The 16,757-nt window shown below is 39.6% G+C and overlaps 1 protein-coding gene across 6 annotated transcripts in view; it reads right to left on the reverse strand.

The window, feature by feature from the left end:
* The window catches only part of RGS12 (regulator of G protein signaling 12), a 177,496-nt gene that overhangs the window by 9,341 nt on the left and 151,398 nt on the right, over positions 1–16,757 (reverse strand). For 5 of the 6 annotated variants that reach the window (XM_034771889.1, XM_034771891.1, XM_034771892.1 and 2 more), the window contains 5 exons: positions 8,483–8,609; positions 7,160–7,256; positions 5,361–5,440; positions 4,638–4,791; positions 1,237–1,851 (listed from right to left, as the gene is read on the reverse strand). In XM_034771889.1, coding sequence (XP_034627780.1) covers positions 1,237–1,851; positions 4,638–4,791; positions 5,361–5,440; positions 7,160–7,256; positions 8,483–8,609 — 1,073 coding nt within the window. Of the gene's footprint in view, positions 1–1,236; positions 1,852–4,637; positions 4,792–5,360; positions 5,441–7,159; positions 7,257–8,482; positions 8,610–16,757 lie in introns of those variants that run through there. The other variant, XM_034771890.1, reaches the window with a different exon arrangement.

Below are 16,757 nucleotides of genomic sequence, written 5' to 3' on the forward strand. Positions count from 1 at the left end.
GTAAAAAGATAAATAATTCAAATGTATATTTTCACATCACAAAGAAATGTGAAACAAATCATGGCACTGAAACATCAAAAATAACTTTAGCACAGACACCTTTTCTTATATTTTTCATTAAAGAGTACAGTACAATGACTGTAAAATGTAAATGCCACAACACTCATAATCTACCACTTCTTGTTTCTGGTAATAGCAATTATTATGAGTTCATGTTTATGAGGAATAATAATGATCCGTGATATTGCTGAAACTTACATTCTAATGGCCTCCATTTTCTTAAAAATGGTCTGCTAGAAAAAGCTGTTTCAAATATGAAAGCTTTGGGAATTATGTTTTAGATGCAATCTACTACTTTGGGTACCAAAGGAGAAAAAGAAATGGTGTATGGGTTATATTTTTAGATAAAAATATAATTTATTAAAGATTAAAAATATTCTAGATTTATCCTGTTTCTTTTTACTGTAAACAGTGCTGCAGTTTTTAATATATATTTAGAGTTCTTCCTACAGCACCAGAACTTCCAAATGTAAAAGTGGTGTGTGTGTGTGTGGGGGGGGAAATCATTAAACTTGTGATACTAAAAACCCTAATGATTTAGTCTCATTGTTACTAATGGTTCAGAAAATGTGGACTGAGTCACTGGTAAGCAGGTCAGATACTGATATTTAACTATTGTGTGATGTATGAGAGTAAACAGTAAATTACTGAATTATAGCATCAGAAGGGTAGCTGTGTTAGTCTGTATCCACAAAAACACCATGGAGTCTGGTGGCACCTTAAAGACTAACAGATTTATTTGGGCATAAGCTTTCATGGGTAAAAAAAACACTGAAGATGGATAAAAAAACACCACCATGTATCTGAAGAAGTGTTTTTTTTACCCACGAAAGCTTATGCCCAGATAAATCTGTTAGTCTTTAAGGTACTGTCGGACTCCTTGTTGTTTTAATTATAGCAAATATTGTGTTTGTTTTTTAATGTGTGCATTAAAGTCTCACACTAAATGGTCATTTGAAGGCTTGTATTTTGTTTAGCACAAACGTACTCAGTCCAAACAAAAATATGTTTTGGAGGCAACCAGAAATATAACTTAACAGTGAATAAAGCAATAAAACTTATTTAAAATTAAAATGTAAGGTGCAGAGATAGTTTTGTTTGTTTGTTTTAGTGATAAACAATATAAAGGAAAGATAATTTTACATAAAAGGAAAGGCTATTAAAAACTAGAAATACCTGAATTGGATCTCTGATATCCAGAATTTTCCTGATTACCTGCCAGTGGCGTTGGCGGTGGATAGTTGGCTTCTGTGAGTTTACTGATGTCTGATAGTGGTGTTGGTGGTGGTGGCAGTAAGGTGCTGTTAGGGCTACTAATATCTCCTTCAGCCACAAGAGTCAAGTCTGCTACATTTTCATCATCTATAGTCTGTATGCCTTCAGCCTGTAATTCTCCTGATTGCCTTTTCCATATTGTCATATTGTTGTCCTGTACATGTGGAATTGGAGACAATGGAGCACTAAAAGGAACATTGTAAGTCTTCTGACTGTTGAGCGTTATCAAAGCAGACTTATGTTTATTTTCTGAATGACCTGTTTTCTTAATTGAATTTTCATTACAGTTTTGGGTAATCTCCAGTTTCCCACTTGGCTGTGTACTTTTATCCTTGCCATCATTTTTTGCAATTCTCTTGCTAAGGCCTTTAGAGCTCACTGGTGTAGATGAGGGTGGTTCTGGACTACTGGGAGGTAAACGAAGAAAATCGGGTAGAACAAGGTCTTCTTTCCTTAGCAGCCCACGTTGGTCATCTGCTCTGTTACTTTGAGCTTTGGATATGAGTTCAAAAAACTCTATTTAGAAGAAAACCAAAAATTGACAAACTTTTGTCAGAAAATGAAATCCATCAAAATGTCAACCATTAGCATATTTATTCTCAATGAAGACCTTCAGTTATTTTCAATGCTGCCTTGAAATTAGATCTTATGTTAATTAGGAACTTTTTCAATTGCAGCAATGTTCACTAGCAGCATTATAATTAAGATAATCAAGATTGTTATTGTAAGCAGTTTTGCAATTTAGAACAGCTGCATTTCACTCCAGGCTAAAATTTCTGCATACCAAGTCTGCATCCTAAACATATTTTCTATTTTATGCATTAAAATGAACCTTTACGTGTTTTTAATTCCTATTACATAACAAAGCTCTGGTCCTACTGAAATTTAACAGATTGTAGGATTAGGATGCACATTTGTATACTCTAGATGCTTCTTTGCACACCTCAATTTAAAAGTAGTCAGCTCTCTGAAAGCTTATTGGTCCAGAATGTAAACAATCCTTTTACAAGACTTTTTTTTAGTTTAATAATAATATGTCAATCTGGAACTTTTAGCCAAAACTTTGAATCTCTTTGCTGGAGATAGATTTAAGACAACATCTTAGTTTTATCATAATGTTGTTTTGTGATTTAGGACAATTCATTATTTTGTTCTGGAAAGCCTCAAAACTTAACAACCAGAAATTTTAGACCTTGAGCCAAGAAGGATACTGCTCCCAAAAAAGAAATAACCCAATGATAACTTAACTCTTTGGTACCAATCATCCAAATTTCAAAATTGCTAACATGGGACTTACTTATGTCCCCTTACTCAAGAAGAAGGGCAGGATTACACCCTGGATCAAGCTCCAGGAGCTACTGCTACCTTTACATTTCTGGAGATTAAAATTCAAATTCATTTTAGGACCCAAGTGAAATCAGTTTTGTGGTTTCAACCCAGTTTACACTGATTGTCTAAATCAAAAAATCAAAAAATTTCATTGCAAAACCAAAACATTTAGTTTTAGCAACAATGTTTTTTTGACATAATATAAAGTCACATGTTACACTCCTAGAACTTACTTTACTTACAACTTTCTAACACTACTTTTGGGTGGTTTGGCAGAATCAGTAGGAGTGTTGTGTGAAAATAATTTTCAATAGATTTGCAAAATGTTAGAAAATATATGGAGTTTGAATCTGGGGCATTTTGTAGCCCCAAAATATAACTTTTGCCAAAGTTTTGCAAAATGGAGTATGCACATCAAAACATAAAACATTTTTGAAATGTGTGTGTTTTAGGCAAAAGCTGCTTCTTCCTGAAATTTCAAATTTCAAAAAGATTTTTCATTAAAAAATACTCTACAACATTCAATAGGTCTTTCCCAAACTTGGATCAATTTCACAAAATCAAAACAAAATATGAAAGCCTCAAATTCTGAGGTCTTCAAATTATGTTAATATTTCACTTGGCCTCAATCAGAAAATGAATTTATAAGACTGGGTAAAACAAGCTACTCAAGTAGCAAACAGAAATAAATCATTCAAAACTACATTAACATGTTTTGCAGCAACATTCAGAAACTAACAAACAGCCATTCACAACAAGGGTTTCAGCTACGGTACTTCCTTGTGTCCAAACCTACAGACAATTATTCACTTATATAAAGTCATTCACGTGCAGCTCTTTGCAGGATCAGGCTCTTTGTTTGAACATCAGGTTAGGGTGACCAGATGCCCCGTTTTTAAAAGGGACAGTCCCGTTTTTGGGGACTTTTTCTTATATAGGCGCCTATTACCTCGCACCCCTGTCCCATTTTTTCACAGTTACTATCTGGTCACCCTACATCAGGTGGTAATAATGATGCATTTTAAATTTTTGCCCTAGCTAGCATATGTGTTCTGATTTTCACATTTTATTTTGGAGCTAGAGGGATAGGCAACTGTTTCAAATAATCCTTAAGGTTGGGGATGGGGGAGTAATATCTAAAGATATCAACCCTTAAAACGATCTTATTCCTTCACCTCTCTGTGACCTTTATTATCTCTCATTTTTTCATACCAGAAAACATACACGGAAAGGCAAATTCTGCTGTCATCAGTGAAATCCTCATGAAGTTATTGTCTCTCAAAGATGTAATTGAGGGAAGATTTTGGCTCAGAAAATGCAAAATGACCAGTTATGGCACAGCCTTGTCTCTTGTAACATTTCTAGTCACCTTTTCATAACATTTACTGAATGAAAAGCAATCTCTTTCTGTTCTTGCCCACCACCCCACACAACCACCACCACCCCTTTTCAAGTAGCGGTAATCTGGCTATCATAGACTATGGGTAAAATTGTTAAAGGTGCCTAAGTGATTTAGGAGCCTAAGTCTTCCTTTCAAAAGTGACTTAGGCCCTTAGGAGCCTATGAGACTTTTGAAAAGGGCATCTAAGGCCAAATTTTAAAAGTTGTTTAGGCACCTAAAGATGCAGGCAGACATCTAGTGTGCTTTTCAAAAGCTCTGAGGCATCTAACACCCATTGATTTCTCTGGGAGTTAGTAATCTTAGCCCTTTTGAAAATCCCGGTAGGCACCTATCTCATCTTAAGATGCCTAAATACCTTTAAGTACCTGCAGGGATGTTTAAAATTTTTATCCTAGACTTCAATAAATTAGCAGTTCAAAGTTAACAGCAACAAGCATATAAGGAACTTGCCTATTATTTTCTTCATACAGTGATAAATGCACAGTCCTTATGATTTCCACAGTCATAAATTGGAATGATCATTTTCCCTTGAACACTAATGTTATTACATATACTTAAAAAGTTGACATACCCTCTGCTTCGTCCAAATTAATTTTCTGATATTTTTTTCCCCCAATCTTTGCAAGAGATTCTTCTCTCTTTGATAGCCGAGCATCCCTAGCATTTTTTCCATTTTCGCCTTTTATTTTAATAGAATTAGACTTTCCTAGAGTTCTTCCCTCTCCCTGCATTAGAAGGAAAGTTAAAGTACTTCTTACAATTAGGATATACCACAATATGTGCGTAATAGATTCTAAGTGAATAAAAAGGATATTTTATAAACAGATCTCTCTGATTAAAAAATACAACAAATGTTATAGCTTAATCATGACAAAAAAGATTTAACACAACACACCAAAAAAGAAAAAAAATTCCATTTACAACGAGCACATTGCTTGCACAGCAAAATTTACATTAAAGTAGTAGGCTCAAGTACATGCCTTGGCTTTCAAAGGTAGTTAATGGATTTTGATAAAGATGATCCACTCAGTTGATATAGAAAGCCAAATATATAAAAGCCATAAAACACTCACTGCTACTCAATTCATGGTCACACACTGGTGAAAAAGCAGGATTAAATCCCCACAGATGAAGTCTGACAGAAAGAATAGGATGATTTATAGCTGCAGCCAATTCAATTAGATAAGCTGGACACTGTTTTTAGCATAGATACCTGAAGCTTCTACTTTATGATGAGAGAAGAAAACAGAAGGTAATCTGAGTGGCAGAAATCATTTAAAAAAAAAAAACTTACTGTAGATGCTTGATTTCTTGAAGTGGAGGTTACAACTGTACTTTGTTTTACTGGGGCGCCTTTTTGTCTGTCTGTGAACACTAAACATAAAAATGTCTTCTATAATTATAAGCATATCACTTCAGCATAATATTAACATTTAAAACATGACGACACATAAAATACCCTGCTATGAGGCCCCCCGGAAGAAGCTCTAGCAAAACCAGGGAAGATCAAACTTGATATCCCCAATATTTTTAAGTTAAATCAAGCAGAAAACAACCTAGGCTTTCCTGGATTTTCTGATGCTTTCAAAGCATATGTGTTATGAGTTTTTACATCTTTATGAAAAGACGCAGCAGGGGTCAAAAAGCTAAAGGGAAGACATCCTTTCTCCACAATATTCATAAGTCATTGAGTACAATAGCTGGTAATAAAATAAATGAAAAGCAATGAGTGAGCAAAAATCTCTCTCCCTCTCCGTTGCTAAGCTTTCAATTTTCTTGACTTTTGTGATGGCATAATTTCACTAGACCTGCAGCCACAGGGTTCAGTTTAGATGAAAACTGAATCTTTTTTTAAAAACACCAGATGCAGAAAAATCCATTAAGAAACCCCAAAAGCTTTCAGATCTGCTTTGTGCATCAACTGCCCTTTGGGCATCTCCATTTTCTCTCCATACACTGTTAAAGTAAGCTCAGGGCTGCTTTAATTTATATCTGCCTGCAACAGACACAAAGGGCAAAAAACAGCTCAGGATCTGCTTGGTGTAGGTTCATCCTGACAAAGCACTCTCTCTCTATTCATGCATCTTTTCCCCGGTGTATCAGGAAGCATCTGTGGCATAAGAATGCCTATATTGATTCTATGATGCTCTAGGATCATCTTTCTACTGGGGTGATTCTCTGATGATTTACGCATGTTTAATGCCCAAAATAACCTGGCAGTGTATAAAGAAGTAGCTCATTTGTGCCTAGTTCCTATATAACACTACCAATAGGATTATAAAACTTTTAAGGTAAATTACAGTTTGTGGTCTGTGACTCTGGTCCCCAACAAAGTGATAAAATCTGACTCCCCTTCCCCACCGCCAAATACAGCTCTCTTTATTTTATTCATTTCCCCTACGAGATCCACCATTCTAAACATTTAATTTAATCTAATCTAAATGCATTAACAAAATCACATGTTTTTTACCTATAAAGGGAGATACTAATGACACATGGAAACTTTAATCTCCAGGCCCCTAATCTGAATCCAGTGAATGTCAGTAATGACAAAAAATAATTATCTAACTGCTGTTCTCTGGCCAATTTGAAGTGAAGTAAGTCTTAGTTCAGCTTCTATTTCACAGAGATCCACCACCTCAAAAATCATAACTGGCACTCTTTTTGTCAGTCTCTGCAGAACCCAAGGATTGCATAGAGATGGAGGCTGCGCTATCTTCTCACCTTACACAATCCATCTCTCCAGCAGTTGTAGCTGATATCCTAAGCTGTACCTGTCCTGTGGTAAAATAGAGAACTTAATTCTCTAATGAACTGAGTGCTTGTAGGGTACTAGGGAGAAAAAATATTTTTTAGGAGTTACAAACTTTGTTACAAGAGCAAATTGTGATAGTTGAAAACCGGCCAATTTAACAGATGAAAAGTCACACATTTAACTTTAATTCCTATAAAAAGTTTTCCCATTCTATCCTATAAATCAAATCCTTCATCCTAACACCATTTACCTCACGTAAATTTATTTTTTCTATGAATGTAAAGTAAGGCTCGATGAGGCTCGTTAAGCACTTCATAAAATCTTTCAGAACCTCTTACCTCTTCCCTTTGTTGGCTCTTTTTCATACAATACAACTCGTTGACCATCCAGATTAGATATAGGGACACCAAGATCTAGTGGTTCCTGCTCACCATTCTGAAGTTAGATCACAGTTTGTGTATAATAGAGAAAAACAATGGTTTTCAAAACAACTTGAATGTACAACTTGGTATTTAAAATAGAACACTAGCTAGTACAGTTATACTTCAGTGTACCCCCAAGAATCCTCTGCTATCTTCCCTATAATTTTCAGACCAATACTGTCCATAATTACTTTGATCATAATGGACACGAGTCATTTGTCTGCAGTGTATTATGTATTGGCCAGTCTGACAACCCAATGGTAGACCTATACTACTGTCAACAGTCTGGAGCGGATTTCTGTGCTTTCCAGGTTAGTAGGGACAACAGTTTTAATTGCTCTCAAATGACACCCTCTGGCTGACAGATGAATGGAAAAAATGGACTATGGAAGAGGCTTATGTTCAGCCTTCCTAAGTTGGGATGTTTTGGTCTGAAATGAAGCCTCTGAAAAGGGAGCAGGAATGGGGGGCTCAGAAGGCCAAGACAAAGCAGGCCCAGACAAAGCCATAGTCAAACTATCTGAAGAATGAAGACTATTACTACTGCATATTCTCATCCCAAAACACAGGCAGTTATAGAATACATTTTCATGCATAAAGATGAGCCTATACTAAATTTCTTGGAATACTCTATACTCTTTTCCAGACAAGCAATACTACAGATTTTACACCAGGGTGGGCAAACTTTTTAGCCCAAGGGCTACATCTGGGTATGGAAATTGAATGGCAGGCCATGAATGCTCACAAAATTGGGGGTTGGGATGTGGGAGAGGGTAAGGGCTCTGGAGTTGGGGGTACTCCGGGCTGGGACTGAGGGGTTTGGAGGGCAGGGGGTTGGGGTGTGGGAAGGGGCCAGGGATGCAGGCTCTGGGCAGCTCCCAGAAGCAGCAACATGTCCCCCCTCCAGCTCCTACGCAGAGGCACAGCCAGGCAGCTCTGCACGTTGCCCCATCCGCAGGCGCTGCCCCTGCAGCTCCCATTGGTTGCGGTTCCTGGGCAATAGGAGCTGCGGGGGCCACGCTTGGGGCGGGGACAGCGTGTGGAGCCCCCTGACTGCCCCTACACATAGGAGCCGGAGGGGGGACATGCTGCTGCTTCCAGGAGCCGCGCAGAGCGGGGCAAGCCTCCAACCCCACTCCCCGGTGGGAGCTCGAGGGCTGGATTAAAACATCTGGAGGGCCGGATGCGGCCCTCAAGCCACAGTTCGTCCACCCCTGTTTTACACCAGAAGATACTTACCAGTTTTGCCACAAGTTCATTAAGATTTAAGCCATATTTTGCAACCACAGGCCGTAGAACTTCTGTTACTGGCTTAGTGGGTTTAGCCTTCAAACCAACTGATCTATTGATTGGAACAAGATCCAGCCTGAAACATATCAAATGTTGCAATATGTTTGCTATTCAAATAAACCAAAAGTGAAAAAGTTTGTAATCTAATCTAGGAACCAAATAAAGTGAGTTTGGATATAGAGTAATTCCATTAATAAGCAAAAATCCTCCCCCACTCTTCTGCAAGTGCAGAGCACCTTCAGCGCAGTGGAATCATTGCTGTTTCAGTAGACAGAGAGTGAGGAAAAGCCAGGAGCCCACATATATCTGTGGTGACTCCTAGTGTAGCTACACAGAGCCTCCAGTCTTTTCCCTCTCTCCATGGAAGCTACTCAGATCATTATGCTACAGCAGCTGTGGAGTAACTCTGTTCCTGTTCTACTGACTGGTATGTGGGAGAAAAATATTTTCCCCTACCTCTCCACAGCATCCAGCCCAGTTACTCAGCTGGACAATGGGGAAAGGATTTGAACCATAGCAAAGTCTAATGAAAGTCCCAATTTATCCAACTGAAATGTATAAATTATTACTTCAGATTAAGTAAATTTATGCTCAGGATGATACTGTTTTGTGAGAATAATGACTTTGCTATAAGAAGATTGGTATGAAACAGCAGTAAGAAAGGCTGATAGAATGTTAACCTGTATTAAACATTAATACACTCCTGTTCAGAATCAATTATATCATTTTAAAATGCTTTAGTAAAACCACACTTGGAATAAAGTCCCAGTTCAGTTTTAGTCTCTTTGTATGAACAAAGATATAGTTAAACTGGGCAGAGTAGTGTGAAGATGATAAACAGAATGGAGGGGCTTACATAGGAGCAGAGCCCCATATACTCTGTGATTCCATGACCACACAATCCAATTCTTGCCAAAAAGCATGCTCCTGAATCTACACTTTCATTTTTGCCTTTCTAGTCCTTAGGCTTACAAAGAACCCTTGAAAACATGAACTGAATGTAACTGATCCAGTGCTGTCTTCCTGAGTTTACAGAGATTGTGAAACAATTGCTTTGAGAGAGATGAACTACTCCTTACATCTCAGTTTCAAAGGCCGGCATGGAATCGGTCCGGGCTACCTCTCCCTCCCACAACCTCCCATGATAGCAGCATTCCATTAGAGCAACAGAAGAGTCAATCAATAAGGGTAGGCTTGTGACCACAGGTGACAGAACCTTCACAGGAAGAAATAAATGATTACTAACCTCACTATATTTGGAGCTAAATGCAGAACTCAACTACCCTTCCCCCAACCCAATTTGCCTACACAATAGTACCTTTTATTCTCACAGATACATTTTTTAAAACAATCCAAAAACCTGCTTCTTAGTGACAGGGAAGGTATACGTACGTACGTACGTATGTACGTACGTACGTACACACACACACACACACACACACACACACACACACACACACATCTCTTCTACCTAATGTGAAGAACTCAGATAATGTAGTGCAAGGAGAGCCATATAAGGGCTTTATGTAGCACCACATAAAGACAAAGGGTTCAATTCTGCCATGCTTAAGTCACATTGAATATTACCTAGCTCAATGAGAAATTTCAGTGGGACTATTGTGAAGTAAGGTTTTTAGAATAAGATAGGCATTTTCCCTGATGAAAGAACAAATATTCTGCAATCTCTGAAAACAATTCATTCTGGATCAGCAATAGGAAATGACACAGAAGCAGGTGAAAGTCCACACATCTAAAAGTCAACATTTGGAAATAATTATGATGCGAAACATTTCAAACAGAATTGACATAAGTGCTTTTTATGCATATCTCCAGAAAGAAATACTTCACAAAATTTCCAAACCTAATAATTTTTGTTTTAGAGAAAGAGTAGCAACATATGATATAACCATTTTAGAGTTAAATTAATTTGAAAACTGAACAAACCCACAAATAATTAGATTGATCAGAATCTCAGCGAGAATCAGTAAATTGATGAAGTCGCATCCTTCTATAGAAATCAATCCTACAAAAGTAGACAAGTAACTTTTAGATAAAATAAAGAAAATATGAATTAAAACACCGAAGGACAGCTGGGAAATTAAAGTATTTCTATCTTAAAAATGTGGTCTAAGAGTGCAATAAAGCTAAATAAATAATTTGCTGAATTATTATAAAGCAATGCTGAATGGGACAAATAGGTTGACTGTTTATAAGGATGTAAAAACTGATGGGGAGAATATTAAGTTAGTGTGTTCCAAGGAATATAAATTATGCCTCTTCCATTTCTAATTCCATTCTTCTTCTCCTTTATTTCCAATATAGTTTCTCCATGTTAAACATTGGACATGCCACTCTTCTGGGAGCTGCGCGGAGCGGAGCAATCCCCCGACTCCACTCCCCAGCTAGAGCGCCAGAGCAGGGCAAGCCCTGGACCCCGCTCCTGGAGGGAGCTTGAGGGCCAGATTAAAACATCTGGAGGGCCGGATGCAGCCCCTGGGCCGTAGTTTGCCCACCCCTGGATAAGAGGGAAGGTCTTCTTATGGATCAGTAACTGGTTAAAAGATAGGAAACAAAAGGTAGGAATAAATGGTCAGTTTTCAGAATGGAGAGAGGTAAAAAATGATGGGGTCTAAATTAGTTGTTACCACTCAAGAAAGAGATCTTGGAGTCATTGTGGATAATTCTCTGAAAACATCCATTCAATGTGCAGCGGCAGTCAAAAAAGCGAACAGAACGTTGGGAATCATTAAGAAAGAGATAGATAGATAATACAGAAAATATCATATTGCCTCTATATAAATCCATGGTACGCCCACATCTTGAACACTGCATGCAAATGTGGTCACTCCATCTCAAAAAAGATATATTGAAATTAGAAAAGATTCAGAAAAGGGCAACAAAAATTATTAGGGGTATGGAATGACTTCCATATGAAGAGCGATTAATAAGACTGGGACTTTTCAGCTTGGAAAAGAGATGACTAAGGGAAGACATGATAAAGGTCTATAAAATCATGGCTGGTGTGGAGAAACTAAATAAGTAAGTGTTATTTACTCCTTCTCATAACAGAAGAACTAGGGGTCACCAAATGAAATTAATAGACAGCAGGTTTAAAACAAACAAAAGGAAATATTTTTTCACATAACACACAGTCAACCTATGGAACTCCTTGCCAGAGGATGTTGTGAAGGCCAAGACTATAACAGGGTTCAAAAAAGAACTAGATAAGTTCATGGAGGATAGTTCCATCAATGGCTATTAACTAGGATGGGCAGGGATGGTGTCCCTAGCCTCTGTTTGCCAGAAGCTGGGAATGGGCAACAGGGGATGAATCACCTGATGATTGCCTATTCTGTTCATTCCCTCTGAAGCACCTGGCATTGACTACTATCAGAAGACAGGATACTGGGCAAGATGGACTATTGGTCTGACCCACTATGGCTGTTCTTATGTTCTTAAGTAGTTTCAGATAGTTTTAAAGGTTTTAAAAGGTATTACTATTAGTAGTACTATTTAAAAAGTAGATTAAAGGTCTAGAGAACATGACCTATGAAGGAAGGCTGAAAGAATTAGGTTTGTTTAGTTTGGAAAAGAGAAGACTGAGAGGGGACATGATAGCAGTTTTCAGGTATCTAAAAGGGTGTCATAAGGAGGTGGAAGAAAACTTGTTCATCTTAGCCTCTAAGGATAGAACAAGAAGCAATGGGCTTAAACTGCAGCAAGGGAGGTTTAGGTTGGACATTAGGAAAAAGTTCCTAACTGTCAGGGTGGTTAAACATTGGAATAAACTGCCTAGGGAGGTTGTGGAATCTCCATCTCTGGAGATATTTAAGACTAGGTTAGATAAATGTCTATCAGGGATGATCTAGACAGTATTTGGTACTGCCATGAGGGCAGGGGACTGGACTGGATGACCTCTCGAGGTCCCTTCCAGTCCTAGAGTCTATGAATCTACTAGCTCAAGAAATTTATATGTAGCTTACAGGAAGTATTATTTCATTTTGGGAGATAAATCTAAAAAGCAGATCTAAAATCATTATTGTTAAAAAATACAGGTAAATGCTGATGGCATTAATTTTTATTTGAATTCAGCACGGTAAAAAGAGATATTTCCTCAGATAAGAATATGAAGTACAACATTAAGTGACACATTCTTGTTTGAGAGATTAAGTTTTAAAATGTTGGCCAAAACTGATGTTTTTAAAGACATAGTATATGTCTACTTCTTAAAAGTTATATTGATAGAACTGAATCATATTGCAATCTCCATATTTCAATGGGGAACTGAGTTACAGAGAGACTAAGTGACATGCCAAGGTCACACAAGGAAACAATGGTGGAGCAGGGAATTAAACCCAGGTCTTGTAAATTGCAGTCTAGCACTTTAACCTCTAGACCATCCTTACTGAACTCAGTCAAGCACATAATCACAATGGTATATGGGTGGTCATATACAATTAAGGCTTGTATCTATCTTGATAAAAAAGAATTATACTATTTAGTGCTATATTTAGCCACCACTACTTATGAGGATTTAAATTTTGTATGCAATGGATCTTGTAATGAATTCCATGCCTCTTACTATGAAAAGGCCTGTGAAAAGAGGTATGGTAATTCAGGAAAGCATTCCTGATCAGAAAAGGTGCTTACGTAAATGCTTAACTTTACGCACACGCTTAAGTGTTTTCCTGGGCCAGAGCCTAAGAAAGACAAGCCACCGCCCATTCAGGCCCTTATAGGTTAGACTAGGAATTTGAACTGGACTGTTAAAATTAAACTTCTCAGGTGAATAAGGACTACTTGCCTGAGCAAGAATTTGCAGTATTGTGGCCGTATAGTCTACACATATTGACCAAAGGTGTTAGCGGTAATGTATTTGATTCAGGAAAAATAGTTTCTCCCATTTCCAGGCTCAGAAGAAGTTGCCTGGCAGCCAGCCATTTTCCAGCATGGACACCAAGGCCATTCCATCCTCTCCCCTCCCTGCAAATCTGAGTCTTTGGCAGAAGAGAGGGAAATAAATCTTACAGTCTAGTTCAGCAAATCCTCTAGTGGCCTGCTAGAATTGTTTCCTGTGTTACTCTGCTGCAGGTTGCTCTCCAACCCCAATGTCCTTTTCTTAGCATTCCAACCAGCGAGAAGAACCTGTCGGTCACTAGTGTGGGAGTGTATGTGACTGGTGTCATTTGGGGAAGGGGAGGGGAGGGTGATGAGTAGGGGTGAGAAGCGGGAAAGATTAATGGAATACTTTCTTCTAAAGCAGTAATGGAAGGAAGAGCATGTTAAGGAGTATGGGGAAGAGCAAGAAACAAAGATGTGAGAAACAGAGTGAATGTCTGAGGAAGGAGGAACTTCAGTAGGAATTGTGACTGCTGAGCATGTCTGAAAAAGGAGAAGTTACTCAACTTATGCAATAACAATGGTTCTTTGAGATGTGTGTCCCTATGGGTGCTCCACCATTGGTGTGCTTGTGTCCCTGGGCTGCTGATCAGAGACCTTCAGTAGCGGAATCTGTTGGGCCAGCACATGCACTGTTTCTCCTTGTGCTACACCACGAGGGTAGTCAGTGCCCGTGGACTAACCTCTCTCAGTTCCCTCTCTACTATAGAATCATTGACAAGAACTCTGAAGTAGAGGGAGGAGGGTGGGTTGTGGAACACCCATAGGGACACAAATCTCGAAGAACCATCATTACTGCACAAGGTGAGTAACTTCTTTTTCTTCAAGCAGTGTCCTATGGGTGCTCCACTGTAGGTGACTCCCAAGCAGTACCCCCTTCTGGAGGGCTGGGACTTCGGAGTTGGGTCAGTTACTGATGACAGTTCTGTGGAGCCAAAGATGGATTCAGAGGTGGAGTCCCCAGTGATCACAGTGTTCTACAAAAGTGTGGACTTAGGCCCATGTCATTGCTCTACAGATCTCTGAGATAGGGACAGTCTTGAAAAAGGCGACACCCATGACAAGATCGATCTTGTGGAGTTTGTACAAATCGAGCCTCAAGGGGTCATACTGTGAATTTGGTAACACCGTCAAATACAATTCAAGACCCACTTAGAGAGCTTTCGGATTGACATTGCTGAGCCCTTGGATCTTTCTGCAATGGAGAGGAAAAGTTGAGGGGAGTTCCCAAAGACCAAGGTAGAAGGCCAGGGCTCTCCTGACATCTAGGGTATGAAGTATAGCCCCCTTATTGTCTTGGTGAGGCTTGGTGTAGAAGATTGCAAGGTGAATCAATTGATTCATGTGAAATGGAGAGGTTACCTTAGGGATGAATTTTGGACGTGGCCTGACCGTAACCTTGTCCAAAAAGAATACTGTGTAGGGGGGATGTGCCATCAGGACTGCTATCTCTCCTATTCTCCTGGCTGAAGTAATCGCTATCAAGAAGGGTGTCACTGATGGGTACGTCAGCAAACAGGTGGTCATGGGTTCAAAGAGAGGCCTAATGAGCCCTTTCAGTACCAGTTTTAGGTCCCACAAGGGGGTAGGAAGTCAAGGCTGAAGGAAGAGGTCTATTATACTTTGAGGAACCTTTCTGTGGTTGGACGTGACAGCACTGAGTACCTCTCTACAGGTTGGTGAAAGTTTGTTTTAGCTGCTAGATGGACCCTAAGGGAGTTTAGGGATAATCCTGACTTTATAAGGATAAGAGCATAATCTAGGATGCGTGGAAGAGTCACGGATGTTGCGGAGATTTGTTGGGACATGCACCAAATCTGAAACCTGGACCATTTCTGCAGGTAAGTTTGTCATGTGGAGGACTTTCTACTGTGCAGTTGAACCTCTTGTATTTCCCTTGAGCAGGAGCTCTCTAGGTGTTGGAACCAAGCAGGAGGCATGCTTTGAGGTGAAGAATCCCCAAGTTGGGATGCAGAATACACCCTTTGTCCTGTGATAGGAGGTGCGGAATGATTGGGAGGGAGATTAGTTGGCACATCACGAGCTGTGCTAGGTAAGGGTATCAGGTCTGTCTTGGCCAAGTAGGAACAATCAGAATGCCATGAGCTCTGTTCCTTTTTATTTTTAGCAGGACCTTCAGAGGTAGAGGAAATGGAGGAAAGGTGTAAAGAAGGTCCTTGTCCCATGGGAGGAAAAGAGCATTGACCAGCGAGCACTGTTTATCCCCACCCTAGAGCAGTAGCATGGACATTTCTTGTTCTGGTAAGTGGCAAACAGGTATGTAGACAGTGTTTCCCATTATGTGAATAGTTCATAGAGTGCATCTCCCATTTGTGATCGTGTGGGAATTTGCGACTGAGATTGTCTGCTATTGAGTTCTGTGTGCCTGGGAGGTAAGCTGTGGACAGAGTAATGTTGTTGGAGATGTAACAGTTCCATAATCTCACTTCCTCCATGCATAGATAGGGCAACCTGGCCCTCACCATACTAATAATGTAGTACATGCAGGCTATGTTGTCTGCTAGGATCTTTGTGTGTGATCCTGCAATCAGCGGAAGGAAATGCGCACAGATGCTCCTGACTGCTCTCAACTCAAGGAGATTGATGCATCTCCGCAGGTGCCATTTACTTGCATCATGAGGCCGTTTAAATGCATGGCCCACACTATGAGCGACGATGGTGATGTCTGCGAGAAGGAGATCCTTTTGCACACCTTCTCTGGGTTCTTCCACCAGTCTAAGGAGTTTTTGATCCTGGTGGGTAGTGACAGGGGTTTGTCAAACGTGTCTCTGTTCAGTCTGTAAACCGAACTGAACCACAGTTAGAGGCATCGCATATGAATCCTGGCATGTAGTATCATGGCCATGCCTGCTGCCATATGTCCCAAGAGTTGGAGGCAGAGCCTGGCCAGTATTTGTGGGCTGCATTGAATGGTGTCTATGAGTGAAACCAGGGATAGGAACCTGTTGAGGTAGAAGGGCTTTGGTCTGCAAAGCATTGAGGTCAGCCCCCTTGAATTCCAGATGTTGCACTGGAGTGAAGGTTGACTTCTGGGTGTTTATCTGTAGACCCAGCTCTATGAACAAGTGTATCAGTGTCGATGACTTGGTGAGCCTTCTGGAGAGATTGGGCTATGAGTAGACAATCGTCCAGGTATGGGTAAATCATTATTCCTAGAATGTGTAAATGAGCAGCTACCACTGAGAGAACTTTGGAAAATACTCTCAGGTCTAATGAGAGCCTGTAGGGGAGGACTCTGAATTGGTAATGGTCATGAACCTGTGAGCTGGTAGGATTGAGATGTGAAAGTAGGCTCACGGAGGTC

Source organism: Trachemys scripta, chromosome 5 (genome assembly GCF_013100865.1).
Source record: "Trachemys scripta elegans isolate TJP31775 chromosome 5, CAS_Tse_1.0, whole genome shotgun sequence".
In the NCBI taxonomy this organism is placed as follows: Eukaryota; Metazoa; Chordata; order Testudines; family Emydidae; genus Trachemys; species Trachemys scripta.